The sequence below is a fragment of the Lupinus angustifolius genome, chromosome LG01, assembly GCF_001865875.1.
Source record: "Lupinus angustifolius cultivar Tanjil chromosome LG01, LupAngTanjil_v1.0, whole genome shotgun sequence".
NCBI lineage: Eukaryota > Viridiplantae > Streptophyta > Magnoliopsida > Fabales > Fabaceae > Lupinus > Lupinus angustifolius.
The window spans coordinates 8,186,927-8,202,839 of record NC_032009.1 but is presented as its reverse complement, the minus strand read 5'-3'; the positions used below and the strand labels follow the sequence as shown (position 1 = coordinate 8,202,839).

The 15,913-nt window shown below is 32.1% G+C and overlaps 1 protein-coding gene and 1 long non-coding RNA gene across 2 annotated transcripts; one reads left to right on the top strand and one right to left on the bottom strand.

Annotated features, from left to right (window-relative positions):
- Positions 719 to 1,615, bottom strand: LOC109347319. Its single transcript, XM_019587120.1, has 2 exons — positions 1,261 to 1,615; positions 719 to 966 (listed from the first exon to the last, which is right to left on the bottom strand). Exons 1-2 carry the CDS (start codon positions 1,613 to 1,615, stop codon positions 719 to 721), a joined length of 603 nt encoding a protein of 200 aa, XP_019442665.1.
- On the top strand, positions 8,080 to 14,452 carry LOC109342275. Its single transcript, XR_002107044.1, has 3 exons — positions 8,080 to 8,090; positions 12,829 to 12,831; positions 14,278 to 14,452. It is a non-coding gene; the product is annotated as an uncharacterized LOC109342275 (long non-coding RNA).

Genomic DNA, 15,913 nt, shown 5'->3' with positions numbered 1-15,913 from the left:
GAGTGGTTCTAAGTCGAAAACCTGCAAAGGGGGGCTTAGGATGATAATAAAATGAGGGAATTCCTGACAGATACCTACATAATGTTCTCTGAAAAGAAATTAGGGAAAAATAAATGAACACCCCAAGGTGAAGATTATTATTGTTCATTATCAATGACGCAAACTGGGGAAGATATTTGGAGAATCTAAGTTATATCCTCCAAGGTCAAAACGAGAATAGGCACATAGGGGCCGTTTTTGATATCACAAAAACATCATCACTTTGAAAAGAATTTTTCCATCAACCTACACTAGGGAAAAATAGTGAGTTTGATCATTCTCCTCTATATGACATTGGGGTAGTTTGTATGAATTACGATCAAAAAATGTGTCTTTAAGCAAACTGGGGCAATTTTAATGAAAAGTAAGCTTTGATATCAGTCACCAATAGTCAATAAAAGTCACTTCATTAGAGTTCACAAAAAGTGATGATGAATTTTATGTCATTCCAAATAGAAAAAATAGCTAATCAATGACACATTTGTGCATGGGTCTCACCCCTCATTATCTTGCATTGAAATAAACATTAATTATATATGCTAAACATTCATCCACCTTAGCAATCAATGCATATTAACATTCATACATATACAACATGAACATTCATAACATGCATAAACAACACTCATTTACATTCAAACAAAAAACATATACACAAACATCCGAACAATGGTACCTTTTACCCCCATGTTTCAACATTACACAAACCTACATCCTTGGCTTTATCTTTTCCCAAAGTTTCGGCACTACACAAACTTGTCTCCTTGAATTTATCTTTGGGTCTCCAAGTTTCGGCAGTACACAAACATGTGTCCTTGGCTTTAACTTTGGGTCTCCAAGTTTCGGCAGTAAACAAACCTACATCATTGGCTTTATCTTTGGGTCTCCATGTTTTGAGAGTACACCAACCTGCATCCTTTGCTTCACCTTTTCCCCAAGTTTCGGTAGTAGTTATGTCATTCCAAATAGAAAAAATAGCTAATCAATGACACATTTGTGCATGGGTCTCACCCCTCATTATCTTGCATTGAAATAAACATTAATTATATATGCTAAACATTCATCCACCTTAGCAATCAATGCATATTAACATTCATACATATACAACATGAACATTCATAACATGCATAAACAACACTCATTTACATTCAAACAAAAAACATATACACAAACATCCGAACAATGGTACCTTTTACCCCCATGTTTCAACATTACACAAACCTACATCCTTGGCTTTATCTTTTCCCAAAGTTTCGGCACTACACAAACTTGTCTCCTTGAATTTATCTTTGGGTCTCCAAGTTTCGGCAGTACACAAACATGTGTCCTTGGCTTTAACTTTGGGTCTCCAAGTTTCGGCAGTAAACAAACCTACATCATTGGCTTTATCTTTGGGTCTCCAAGTTTTGACAGTACACCAACCTGCATCCTTTGCTTCACCTTTTCCCCAAGTTTCGGTAGTAGAAAAACATGTATCCTTGGTTCTATCATTGGTTCTCCAAGTTTTGGCAGTACACAAACCCGCATCCTTGGCTTCACCATTGCCTCCAAGTTTCGGTTGTACACAAATCTGCATCCTTAGCTTTACCCTTTTCCCCAAGTTTTGACAGCACACAAACCTGCATCCTTGCTTTTATCTTTTGGTCTGCAAAGTTTCTACAGTATACAAACCTACATCCTTGGCTTTACTTTTTTCGTTGTAGTACATTTACCTACCACTCTGATTTCATACCACGACAATAGAAGGTCTTTTGTACCTCAAAAAAATCACCATTCATATATTTACTACATACTTATCGTGATAGAACTCCAACTTTGGTTTGTGTGCTATCCAATAAGAAGCAAGTAAAGAAGGGCAGCTGCGAACACTCAATTTTGTTCAGTCCAAAATACCTTCCAATAATAAAACTGAAATGCTTTTTAAGGGGCTTAGTAGACTTGATGGCCCAACATTAAAAAGCAATCTTAACTTGAATTTCAAAAATGGTTTAATTGAATTCATTAGCATGTAATGAGTTTTATTTCAATTCCCTCCCAAAAATTGTTTCCAAAAGTAAAAAGATAATGTTGAAAGAAATATTTAATTGAGGATCAAAGACTCTTTGTCCTTGATGATCTATATTCAATCCATTTTCTTTTTTATTTAACGGGAATTTAAAAAATGAGTTTTAAATGACTTAATGACCACTAATTAGCTTAAATCAATTTTAAAAAGTCCTACCATGACAATCACCCTTAATTTCCGTTTGTACTATAACAATGAGAATAAAAATATTTTTCATGGCTCTAAAAAACATAAGAAAATGCTTTTATAAAATTATTATGAAAGTTGAACCCAACTCAAGATTTTTTAGTCACTTTTAAGTATTTTAGAGTCAAGAATTAATTTTCTACACTCATGTAGGTTACAGTTATTTTTAGACTTTTTAAGGAAATTATTTGGGTATTTTCCAAAAAAATGACATTATTTAAGTGTCCTGAAATAAAAATAATGAAAATTCATTTATTTAAGAGTAAATACCTATTTTAGTCTCTCATATTTTTCGATCTTACCAGTTTAGTCCTTCAAAAAAGAAAAGACCTAAAATGGTCCCCAAAAATTTCAAATGTGGGTCAAATTAATCCTTTTTGAAGTCAATTAGTCTCTACCAAGTGTTGTAAAACATGCTAAAATGGACTAATTTGACCTACATTTGAAAATTTTTGGGACCACTTTAGGTCTTGTCTATTTTTAAGGACTAAACTGGTAAGATCGAAAAACATGAGGGACTAAAATAAATATTTACTCTTTATTTAATTAGTTTCAAATTTTGAATAATGTGTCATAATGTTAAAATTAGTTTTTAATGCAAAAATGGAATTCCATCCTTTTTTCTCCAATAAATTAAATGCAAATTTTGGCACATATGGTAATTCAAAATGCTATAAATAATAAAATTATTCTCACAATGCAACCTACCTAAAAATACAATGAAATAATCCCAGAAACAACGAAAAGGAAAAAAGTAGAGAGAAAACACAAAGAAAAAAACACTGAAAAAGCAAGAGTGGAAACACCACGAAAAGAAAAGTGTGCAAGTGTCACGATCTGGTGCGGGCAGGCTCACCATTCGTATTTTTCGCCCATCATTGCCAATCACGTTGTGAAACGTTACCTGGTTATAGTGCGCCTCGCAATAGCGGATTCTCCACCTTGTGCCTACGCACGAGTGCACAGCTTCGTTCTGTGTACTCCTTGTCCAACCAACCGTGCCTCGCCACGTGTCCAGGCACACCCATCCTACAGCGCTTTATCCATTCATGTTCTGCATGCATCCCTCGGTTCCCAAGCGACCTACACGCTGACTTTAATTCCCAGGGTGCAGACTTCTATCCTCTTGCAATCATGTATACTCTTCCTTACTTTATTATTTTTATTTTTTACCAAATTCATATCACAATGTTATTATTCAATACATAAATTTTTCACAAATGATTCTTGTTTATACTGGACAGAAATTTAATAATAGTATTACATATTCAAATGATAAATTCTTTTGGAGTAAAAATAATAAATAACAAAATCCCTTTTATATAACAATAAATGAACAAACTTTTGTTAAATCAAATAAATTTTTCTTAATTTCATAATCACGTTACAAAAAATATAAATAATAAAATTTGTAAAAAATGAAATATTCTTGTTTTTTAAGTAAAAATGGAAAGTAACTTAATGATGATTAAAGTAGCGTCATCCGAAATTTTAAGGTACGATGTAGTGATGGACGCTAGAGTTGCACTTCATTTTCTGAAGATTTAGGAATAATTGTTATAATGTATTTTTTAATCAATCTAAAAAATGTGATAAGAACCTAACAAATCCCTAATATGAGGCGCAATATCAAACACATGAGTTGTACTTCACTCATATTAATAGGAATATTAGTTGAGATTTAACACCACATTTTTTCTAAAAAATAATAAAATTAATTAAACAAACAAACCATTTTTCTACCTAAGAAACTATGTAGCCTTGATTCATATTGCTTATAGGAATATGTCAGAGCAAGATTTCATCTTGTGAGACACAACAAAAAACCAAATAAATTTGTCCTTTTTTTCAAAAATTAAATAGCCAATCAAATTTAGGGTATAAAATAAACAATGTAATTTAGTAAGGTACCGTTTAGAATGGCCAGATAGGATGCTAATATATTCCCTACATTGTAACTGACTCTCGAACCTGGATATTAGAATCCAAAGCCCAATGTGATCGGGCTAAAATATGTTTCTACATTTTTTTACCATAAAATGTAATAACGACTCTAAGAAAGTCTTGTAGCCGAAAATTGAGGCGCGATAGTGTTCATACTTTCAAGCTTTTGATAGGAAGTGTCAAAATGATGATGCTCTTCGAATCTTCAATCTAACTTCCAATACAATTTTCCATCTTTCCTACTCTTTGTTTTCATTTTGTTCAAAGTGGAAAATTCCAACTTTTAAATCAAGTCAAAGGTCCCTTAGTTTGTAACTTCCATCCTTTCAGCTCTTAGCTTATATAGATAGAGGAGTAGATGTAATATATATTTATATATATATATATATATATATATATATTTTTGTATTTGTGTGTGTTTTTATAATTATAATAATGATAGAGAAGCTATACATATGAATATCTATGTCTAGGATAAGAATTATTGATGAAAGAAGTTAGCTTACTTGAGTAATAAGTAACATATAGATAGAAATTAGCTGAAAAGTGTTAAAGTGGAATTTTATTAGGAAACTTCATAATTTACTTTTTAATATAGAATTTGAGTTTATAAATATGATTATAATGAATATAATAGGTCAGTTTGAAAGTAGATAGCAAACTTTCCAAATCTAAGGATTTACTCGTTAACATGTAAGTCTATCATTATGACAGTTCCACAATTTTGATATGTCTAACTCACCAATTAACCTAAGTGACTTCATAAGAGAAATAGAAAATTGAATGATATTTGTATTATTGTGTGAAGTTTTATTTTTAAATCTGTAAAGATTCGCGCTTGCTAAAACAAGCATTGTTTGAATGTATGATCTTTAACATCGCTTGTAAAAACAAGCGCTGTTAAATGTATGAATGCATGACTTTTAATGGCGCTCACTAAAACAAGGGATGTTAAATGTGTGACATTTAACAGTACTCAATAAAGCGAGCACTATTAAACGTATGAATGTATTACTTTTAACAGCATTCACTAAAACAAACATTATTAAATGTTTGAATATATGACTTTTAACGGTGATCACTAAACCAAATGAGTTACATAACAATCTGTTACTTATTACTTTTGAAAGGTGAAAACATAAGGACTTTTCTTGTAAGTAAACTAGCAAGTTACCCGTGCATTCGCACGGGACAATATTTTTTGTCGTATTATTAATAACATATATATTTCTCATGCATTCGATTGGATAAAAACACATATTTTCTAAACCATTGTTGGTTTCATGCATAGTCAAAACAGATGTTTCAAAAATATTAAACTGAAATTGATAAATAAACAATGATGATAACAAAAAGTTTTGAGATTAATTACCTTTAATTAAACAATGATATGTAATAAAATAAAAAAATATGAAGAGATGCAAATCACATCATGAAGCAAAAATGCTTTGGTAAATGAAGAGTTAACATCAATTAGTGTTATTTTGGTCATAAAAATAAACAAATGCTTTAATAGGTAATAACTGAAAAGTCATATATAATAGGTAATTGTGCACATTTTAAAATGATGATGGGTTATTATTGATGATATCAATTTATGTAAAAGTAGTGGTATTTGTGAAAATTGCCTCTCCATGGTGAATGAAGAATGAAGAAGATGATTCACAAAGAGGAGAAATTAAGAATCAAAATATCAAAGAAAGGAAGAAAGAAAGATGATAATCAAGAATGAACTTTTATTGATGATCTTAAAGTCACAATGAATGAATTAAAGAAGAGAACCCAAAGCAATATAAATAGAACAAACAAAAACAGAAACTTGCCAGAAATGGAAACTAACCTAAAAACAGAGTTAACTGAAATTCAAAAACCTACTAAAAAGGGAAAGTTTATCAAAAACTGCAAACAACATCATTTTTGATGGCAAACTGGTTAGTGAGATGTTCATTGTCTTCAACAGACCCCCTCAAACTAGGCATATGAATGTCAAGAATGCTGAGTTTGGAAACAATCGAATGAAATGGAGAAGGAGATAAGGATTTTGTAAAGATATCGGCAAGTTGTAGAGAAGTGTGAATAGGAAGAAGATGAACAGTGCCATTGAGAATTCTTTCACGGACAACATGACAATCGATATCGATGTGCTTTGTACGCTCATGGAAAACTGGATTGGCAGCTATATGAAGGGCTGAATTATTGTCACAAAAGATGCTCACTGGTTTATTGTGTTGTATGCCAAGGTCTCTGTATAGGAAGAGCAGCCATTGAGCTTCACAAACAGCCATAGCAAGAGCTCTATATTCTGCTTCTGATGAAGATCTAGAAACAGTGTTCTGTTTCTTGCTCTTCCATGAAATTAAGGCATTACCCAAGAAGAAACACCAACCAGTGATTGATTTCCTAGTGTCAATACACTTAGCCCAATCTGAGTCTGAATAGCCTTGAATTGTTGTTGTGTTCTCTGCTGGAAAGAAGACACCTTTACCAGGGGAGTGTTTGAGATATCGAAGGATTCTGGTTGCAGCTTTATAGTGAAGATCAGAAGGAGAACACAGGAATTGGCTCAAGGCTCCTACAGCATAGGATATATCTGGTCGAGTATTTGTTAAATACAGAAGCTTCCCTATCAATCTTCTGTAGAAGGAGTCATCTGTTAGAGGAGTGCCAGATTGGGAGTGCAAATTGTTGTTGTATTCCATGGGAGTAGAGGCTGGTTTAGCACCAAGGAAACCAGTTTCTTCTAAAAGATCCAGTGTGTATTTTCTTTGATACAAAATGATCCCTTTCTTGGATCTTGCAACCTCCATACCAAGAAAGAACTTCAGTTCTCCTAGATCCTTTATGCTGAATTGGTCATGCAAAATGGTCTTGGTGTTCATGATGTCTTCAATGTCATTACCTGTCAAAACCAAGTCATCAACATAAGCAAGAATGGCTGTAAAGCCATTGTTAGTGTTCTTAATGAATAAAGAGTGATCAGCAAAGGATTTAGTATAACCAATTTTTAGGAGAGCATTGGTGAGCTTGTCATGCCATTGCCTACTAGCTTGCTTCAATCCATATATGGATTTCTCCAATTTGCAAACAATTCTGGAGTTGGATATTTGAAGACCTTGTGGTGCCTTCATGTAAACAGTCTCTTTTAGGTCACCATGAAGGAAGGCTGTGTTGATGTCCAATTGATGCAAGTGCCAATTGTAGATTGATGCCAAACACAGTATTGTTCTTATGGTTGTCATTTTAACTACTGGACTAAAGGTGTCCATATAGTCAACTCCTTCTGTTTGATTGAATCCTTTTGCCACTAATCTTGCTTTATGTCTCTCAATTGTTCCATCAGCATGATATTTCACTTTGAAAACCCACTTGCATCCTATTGCTTTCTTGTCCTCTGGCAGCTCAGTTAAGGTCCATGTGTTGCTTTTGTTTAGTGCTTGTAATTCTGAGTTGATTGCTTCTTGCCAGTGAGGAAATTTGATGGCCTCTGCATAACTCTTTGGAGTATCATGTATGCTTATAGCAATAGAGAAAATTCTGTGCTTTGAAGACAGGTTGTCATAGCTAAGATGTTTGGTAATGGGATACTTGATATGATCACTAGGATGTGCACTTTGATGCATTAGGCTACAGTGATAGTCTTTTAGGTAGGTAGGAGGTCCTTTTATCCTATTGGATTGCCTAGTGGGAGTGGTAGTATGGTTAGACTCAGAAATATTGAGTTCCTGAGTAGCTTGGGATTGATTGCTATCAGGGTCAGGTTCTTGGTGAGAGGTGCATTCCATGAATGATTCAGGATCAGGGATGGTGTTATCAGTGTCATCCCCTGACCTAGTGGTATTTTCAGGGTTAGGATCAGGTCTAGTTATCCTAGGATGGTTAATGATTCTGTTATGTACAGGGTTTATTCTAGTCAGGTCAACTGGATCAAGTGAGCTGGTATTCTGACCTAGTGGTATTTTCAGGGTCAGGATCAGGTCTAGTTATCCTAGGATGGTTAATGATTCTGTTATGTACAGGGTTTATTCTAGTCAGGTCAACTGGATCAAGTGAGCTGGTATTGCTGGGATTATGATCATCTCTAAGATCCTGGTTTTGATCAAAAGGGGAATTGTAGGTTATAGGATGTTTGGATTTTGTAGCATCCATATTGCAGAAAGGGAAGATGTGTTCATAACAAGCTACATTCCTAGATAGAAAGATCTCATTGGTTTTTAGATCCAAAAGTATGAACCCCTTGGTCCCTTGTTTGAATCCTAGGAACACACTTTGTCTAGATCTTGGTTCTAGTTTGTGTCTATGTCCAACTAAGGTAGATGCATAACATAGGCTACCAAACACTCTCAAATCAGTTAAGTCAGGCAAGACATGGTGCAATTCTTCAAAAGGGGATTTGTTTGACAGAAAAACAGTAGGAAGTCTATTGATCAAATGAATAGCATAAGCAGCAGCATAATTCCAATAACAGTCAGGCATATTAGATTGAAACATTAGGGCCCTAGTCACACCAAGGATGTGTTGATGCTTTCTCTCAACAACTCCATTTTGTTGAGGTGTTTCAACACAAGAGGTTTGATGATTCATACCTCTTTGAAGGAAATAAGCCTTCATGAGAAACTCTTTCCCATTGTCACTTCTAATGGTTTTAATTTTAGTGTCAAATTGAGTTTCAACATAGGTAACAAAATTCTTTATAACAAGATCAGTTTCATTTTTCTGTTTCATAAAGAAGAGCCATGTGAATCTGCTGTAATTTAGTAAGGTACCGTTTAGAATGGCCAGATAGGATGCTAATATATTCCCTACATTGTAACTGACTCTCGAACCTGGATATTAGAATCCAAAGCCCAATGTGATCGGGCTAAAATATGTTTCTACATTTTTTTACCATAAAATGTAATAACGACTCTAAGAAAGTCTTGTAGCCGAAAATTGAGGCGCGATAGTGTTCATACTTTCAAGCTTTTGATAGGAAGTGTCAAAATGATGATGCTCTTCGAATCTTCAATCTAACTTCCAATACAATTTTCCATCTTTCCTACTCTTTGTTTTCATTTTGTTCAAAGTGGAAAATTCCAACTTTTAAATCAAGTCAAAGGTCCCTTAGTTTGTAACTTCCATCCTTTCAGCTCTTAGCTTATATAGATAGAGGAGTAGATGTAATATATATTTATATATATATATATATATATATATATATTTTTGTATTTGTGTGTGTTTTTATAATTATAATAATGATAGAGAAGCTATACATATGAATATCTATGTCTAGGATAAGAATTATTGATGAAAGAAGTTAGCTTACTTGAGTAATAAGTAACATATAGATAGAAATTAGCTGAAAAGTGTTAAAGTGGAATTTTATTAGGAAACTTCATAATTTACTTTTTAATATAGAATTTGAGTTTATAAATATGATTATAATGAATATAATAGGTCAGTTTGAAAGTAGATAGCAAACTTTCCAAATCTAAGGATTTACTCGTTAACATGTAAGTCTATCATTATGACAGTTCCACAATTTTGATATGTCTAACTCACCAATTAACCTAAGTGACTTCATAAGAGAAATAGAAAATTGAATGATATTTGTATTATTGTGTGAAGTTTTATTTTTAAATCTGTAAAGATTCGCGCTTGCTAAAACAAGCATTGTTTGAATGTATGATCTTTAACATCGCTTGTAAAAACAAGCGCTGTTAAATGTATGAATGCATGACTTTTAATGGCGCTCACTAAAACAAGGGATGTTAAATGTGTGACATTTAACAGTACTCAATAAAGCGAGCACTATTAAACGTATGAATGTATTACTTTTAACAGCATTCACTAAAACAAACATTATTAAATGTTTGAATATATGACTTTTAACGGTGATCACTAAACCAAATGAGTTACATAACAATCTGTTACTTATTACTTTTGAAAGGTGAAAACATAAGGACTTTTCTTGTAAGTAAACTAGCAAGTTACCCGTGCATTCGCACGGGACAATATTTTTTGTCGTATTATTAATAACATATATATTTCTCATGCATTCGATTGGATAAAAACACATATTTTCTAAACCATTGTTGGTTTCATGCATAGTCAAAACAGATGTTTCAAAAATATTAAACTGAAATTGATAAATAAACAATGATGATAACAAAAAGTTTTGAGATTAATTACCTTTAATTAAACAATGATATGTAATAAAATAAAAAAATATGAAGAGATGCAAATCACATCATGAAGCAAAAATGCTTTGGTAAATGAAGAGTTAACATCAATTAGTGTTATTTTGGTCATAAAAATAAACAAATGCTTTAATAGGTAATAACTGAAAAGTCATATATAATAGGTAATTGTGCACATTTTAAAATGATGATGGGTTATTATTGATGATATCAATTTATGTAAAAGTAGTGGTATTTGTGAAAATTGCCTCTCCATGGTGAATGAAGAATGAAGAAGATGATTCACAAAGAGGAGAAATTAAGAATCAAAATATCAAAGAAAGGAAGAAAGAAAGATGATAATCAAGAATGAACTTTTATTGATGATCTTAAAGTCACAATGAATGAATTAAAGAAGAGAACCCAAAGCAATATAAATAGAACAAACAAAAACAGAAACTTGCCAGAAATGGAAACTAACCTAAAAACAGATTTAACTGAAATTCAAAAACCTACTAAAAAGGGAAAGTTTATCAAAAACTGCAAACAGCATCATTTTTGATGGCAAACTGGTTAGTGAGATGTTCATTGTCTTCAACAGTATTATTATTATTCATTAATTAAGCAAAGGATACGAAAGGTGAAATAGGTATGGATTGACTTTGATCATGTATGGTGGGGTGTATGATAGGAAGTAGAGCCTTTTAGGAGGGAATTGTTTTGCTGAGAGCTTGACACGTGGCATGAAGGAACCTTATTTTCTTATATAGTTATAGATAAATTAGCCCCTAATATTATTAAGATACACATCTTATGTTTATCTTCTGATAATGAATGTAAGAAATTTAGAAGATGCAGTTGTAGATTCAGGATAAATGGAGATAGTGTTACTTGAGTTTGACACTCACCTTAACCTCATGTTCCTTTTCTTCAATTTCAATAGCAGGACTGTCCTTCCCAAGTTATTTTCAGTTTCATTCACCACTTCCCCAAATCATCCTAAGTAGAATACCAAAAGTAAAAACACATACAATAAACACCAATTGAAAGCAAAAAAATCTATATAATCGTGGACTGAACTTTATAATTATTGAATGCAATAGAATTATTAAGCATAGAATTGCTTACTGGACAAATGTATGGGTAACCTCTTCTAGAACCTTCATCTTCGAGTTCATTTCAGGTAAACAGAATCATTGATATCAATTTGATTGAAAATTAGTAACAAAAGTTCAAGGAAGAAATCAATTTGTGACTGTTAAATGTATGAACGTATGAGTTTTAATAGTGTTTACTAAAGCAAATACTATTAAATATTTGAAGGTATGACTTTTAACAATGCTCATTGCATATAATATTGCTAAATGTATGACTTTTAATAACGCTCATCGAAGCAAACGTTGTTAAATGTGTGAATTTTAACAGCGCTCGATGAAGTGAGTGTTGTTAAATGTGTGAACGTATGGCTTTTAATAGCACTCATTGAAGCAATCATTGTTGATTGTGTGAATATATGACTTTTAACAATGCTTATTGAAAAAAACATTGTTGAATATGTATTCACCTATCATATGTAACAGCACTTATTTTACCAAACGTTGTTGATTCTCTTCTGTCTTATATTTAACAACATTCAACATACAAACATTGTTAATGGTTATTGTTAAAAATCAATTCTGGCGTAGTGATACTAAGTCTGCAACCTAAAGTAACTGAGTATTGAGGCTCATTTTCTCTTAAAATAAAACTTGAGATGGAATAGATTCCATTGTGTATGTGCTTTTATGATGGATGAGTGATATTGTTTGGATAGGCAAGACTTTTTTATTGTCCTAATAAATGAAATGATTTTTAATTGATTGAATTGCCTTGATTATTAAGTCTCTACTAAAAGGTGTTGCAACTGAAACAGGCTATATGATTATTGTGTTTACTTTCATACTAGATGAATGATATTCTATGGATAGGTATGATTGTTGATTTTCCTAAGAGATGGAAAGAATTGTATGATCGATGGATTAAATTGCATTTTCCATGATTATTGAGTTGTTGCTGATATGATTGTTTGTATCATGATATGTAATTATCATTGTGCATCATTATGGCATGTCATATGAGCATTCATATGGAATAAAGGGTGAAAGAGAGAGTTTTATTAAAATATAGTAAAGATATGGGGGGAAACTATTTTGAGGAGTTTTAACTCAAAATGAAGGATTTTCAAGACACCCTTAAACTGTATTTCAAAATTAGTTAGCAAGCAAATCCTTTAAAGATTAACATTGTTAATCAATTCTAAATTTATTAATCAAGTTTTCTAAGGTAAGAGATGAACAAGGATAAAAAGAAAGAATAATTTGAAAACAAAATCCTTAGAAGGTTGACACTTTTCATATTAAAGTTATTTTTCTAAAAAAGTAAATACTCCAAAATATTTAGTTGGTTATGAAAATGTCTATATTCAAAACTCTTGTTTTATAAAGTTTTAGTTACCCTAAAAATCCCCTTAATTTTCATAAAAGAATTTGAAGCAATGTTTTTTGTCAATCAAATAATTTATGTTACTGTCTACTATCAGTAGCATTGTCTACAGGAAGATACGATACTGACATATTCATATTGAGAACCCAGAGGGGTAGCTTATCTTTGTGACTAGGTTAAGGGTATATTTTGGATGGAGATTGATCTGTTAGGAAAGAGGTAGTTCCCCTAAGCCGACAAAACTCTTTGTAGTAAATACAATGACCTCTAATACCCCCTTGAAAGTATTGTATTCATGATGATATGGTGGTTACCTTTGTCGACCAGTGTATAGTCCGATGTTACTGAGAGCATGGTAGTTCACATATGAGTTACCAATGGAGGGCATAATGTTGTATTCATCTTGATCGCTTTCTAAGAACAACATAAGACTGAGAGCATGGTACTACGCCAGAATAGCAAATCAACAACGCTTAAAATTATCATTTAACAGTGCTTTTGTGGCACTTTCTATGTGAGAGCAGTAGTACATAACGTTATATTCAACAACGTTTTTTGTAGGTTGTAGAAAGTAGATGTTTAACAGCACTCACTGATGCAAGCGCTGTTAAATGTCTATTTTCTAAATAAGACAATATTTCTCTCAAGCATTCTATCAAATACATGATTAGCATGCCCAACTCCACTTCATTTACAATAGATTTGTTAAATAACCAACGACTTCAACTACATTCAACCTTAACAGATTCCAATATTATAAAATAACATATGAGTAATGAGATCTTATGCAAATTGTTCATTCTTTCTCCTCCAATGTTCACCGTAGCCAACAACCTAGAACACCATAGCTGCATAGCTTCACAACAAATAAAGATCACACTATTAGTAAAGAGATAAATAACTGAGCTAAAATAAGATAATGATTTACCTTATGTTTGAAGAGAAAAAAACCAAAAATCGATAACTTCACCATAGCTGCATAACTTCACAACAAATAAAGATCACACTATTAGTGAAGAGAGAAATAAATGAGCTAAAATAAGATAACGATTTAACTTATGGTTGAAGAAAAAACAAAAAATCGATAACTTGCTTGAAGAGAAAAACTAAAAACAAAAGAGGAAAAAATGTAGCTTATGGAGAAGAAGAAAAGTAAGAGAAATTATAAACTGAGTGATATGTATTGTTGTGTGAGGTTTTATTTTTGAAAAGATTCTCGCTTACTAAAACAAGCGTTCAACGACGCTTATTGAAGAAGTGTTGTTAAATATATGAAGACCTTTAACAGTGCTTTCTTCAATAAGTATTGTTAAAAATAACACTTTTAACAGCGTTTATTCAAAAAGTGTTGTTAAATATATGAAGTATGACATTTAACAACGCTAGCTTCAATAAGCGTTGTTAAAGATAATAAAAGTACTTTTCCTTCTTCCACCTTTCACTCTGGTTGTGTTCCATTTGTTAAGTGCCATCATGCATCATTACTAGGTAATAACCCAGATCCCCTCTTCTGCTTCTCACGTTTTGAATCCACCAAAGCTAGGATCGATTGAATTTTCAGAACTATGTCTCCTAGGATGAAGATAATAATCAAGTAATTATTATATTAACTTATTAAAATTTAACACTTAACCGAATAAGCACTATATAGTTTATAATATAATTACTATAGCATTGTAGCTTACCAGCTTATTATCTATATTGTTAGTATAAATTGTCTAATTTCACCTTTAACAACGTTTTCTTCAATAAGTGTTGTTAAAGATAACACCTTTAGCAGTGTTTATTGAAGAAGTGTTGTTAAATATATAAATTATAATATTTAACAACGTTGTTAAATATAACACATTTAACAATACTTTCTTCAATAAGTTTTGTTAAAGATAACACATTTAACAGCGCTTATTGAAGAAGTGTTGTTAAATATATGAAGTATAACCTTTAACAGCGCTTGCTTCAATAAGTGATGTTAAAGATAACACATTTAACATCGCTTTTCTTCAATAAGCACTGTTAATTCTCTTCCGTCTTACATTTAACAGTATTCAATACATAAACGCTATTGAATGAGCGTTATTAAATATCAATTCTGGCGTAGTATCATTATTTTTTATGATGTTTTAGGGCCCTATTAGGAGACATTTCTCGATAGACTCATTTAGTGAGTCCATAGTCATGTCAAGGTAGAAATTGCAAATGATTCATACATCATAACATTGATATCCCACATATGATTATGTTCAATTGTTGATTATATATGATATTTGATATATGAATTTGATACTTTATAGGTTGTTGTGTTATCAAATATGGAAGTACTTACTCTCCTTGCAACATTTTAAGGAGTACATGACTTCATGAAAAGATTGTGCCATCATTCGAATGGAAGAAAAGACAATCTTTATAGCTAGGCAGTTCATCACTCTTTTGTAGGATGTAACACTTGAGTCAATGTTTCATACATTTTTATCCTCAACAAGGTTAAAAGCCTTGTTTCGTAATTTATATTTCTTTGATGAAATTATTACAGTACTTCCTATAAATTTTGAAATTCAAGTTCAGTATGGTTTTCCTTCCACCATAAACCTCTTTCTACAATCAATTATTTAAGTTCCATTGAGTGAGGGTGTTGCATAGTTATCCAGCAACATTAATCTCATGATGATCAATGATGATAGTTATGAAGATGGAATCTGGAAGATTTGCATTTTCTTAATTATGTATTCCTAGCAATCATATGCTCATAAATTACATTATGCCAATGAATGTGGGTTATTGTTGGGGGCATATAGGTACATCATGATATCATGTCAATCGATCATCTACTTTAATATGCCCAGATTTGAAATAAAGTCCTTATTTGTGAAATCCTAATCACACCCACAACCAAATTCCAACAAGTATATTTATGAAATCATGAATGGATAAATGTGGGTGGTCAAGCTAGTATCTCATCATATACTGGCTAGAAGGAATGAGGAAAATATATATCCTACATCATTGGCCATATTGGGATAAATGTAGGTGGTCAAGCTAGTATCCC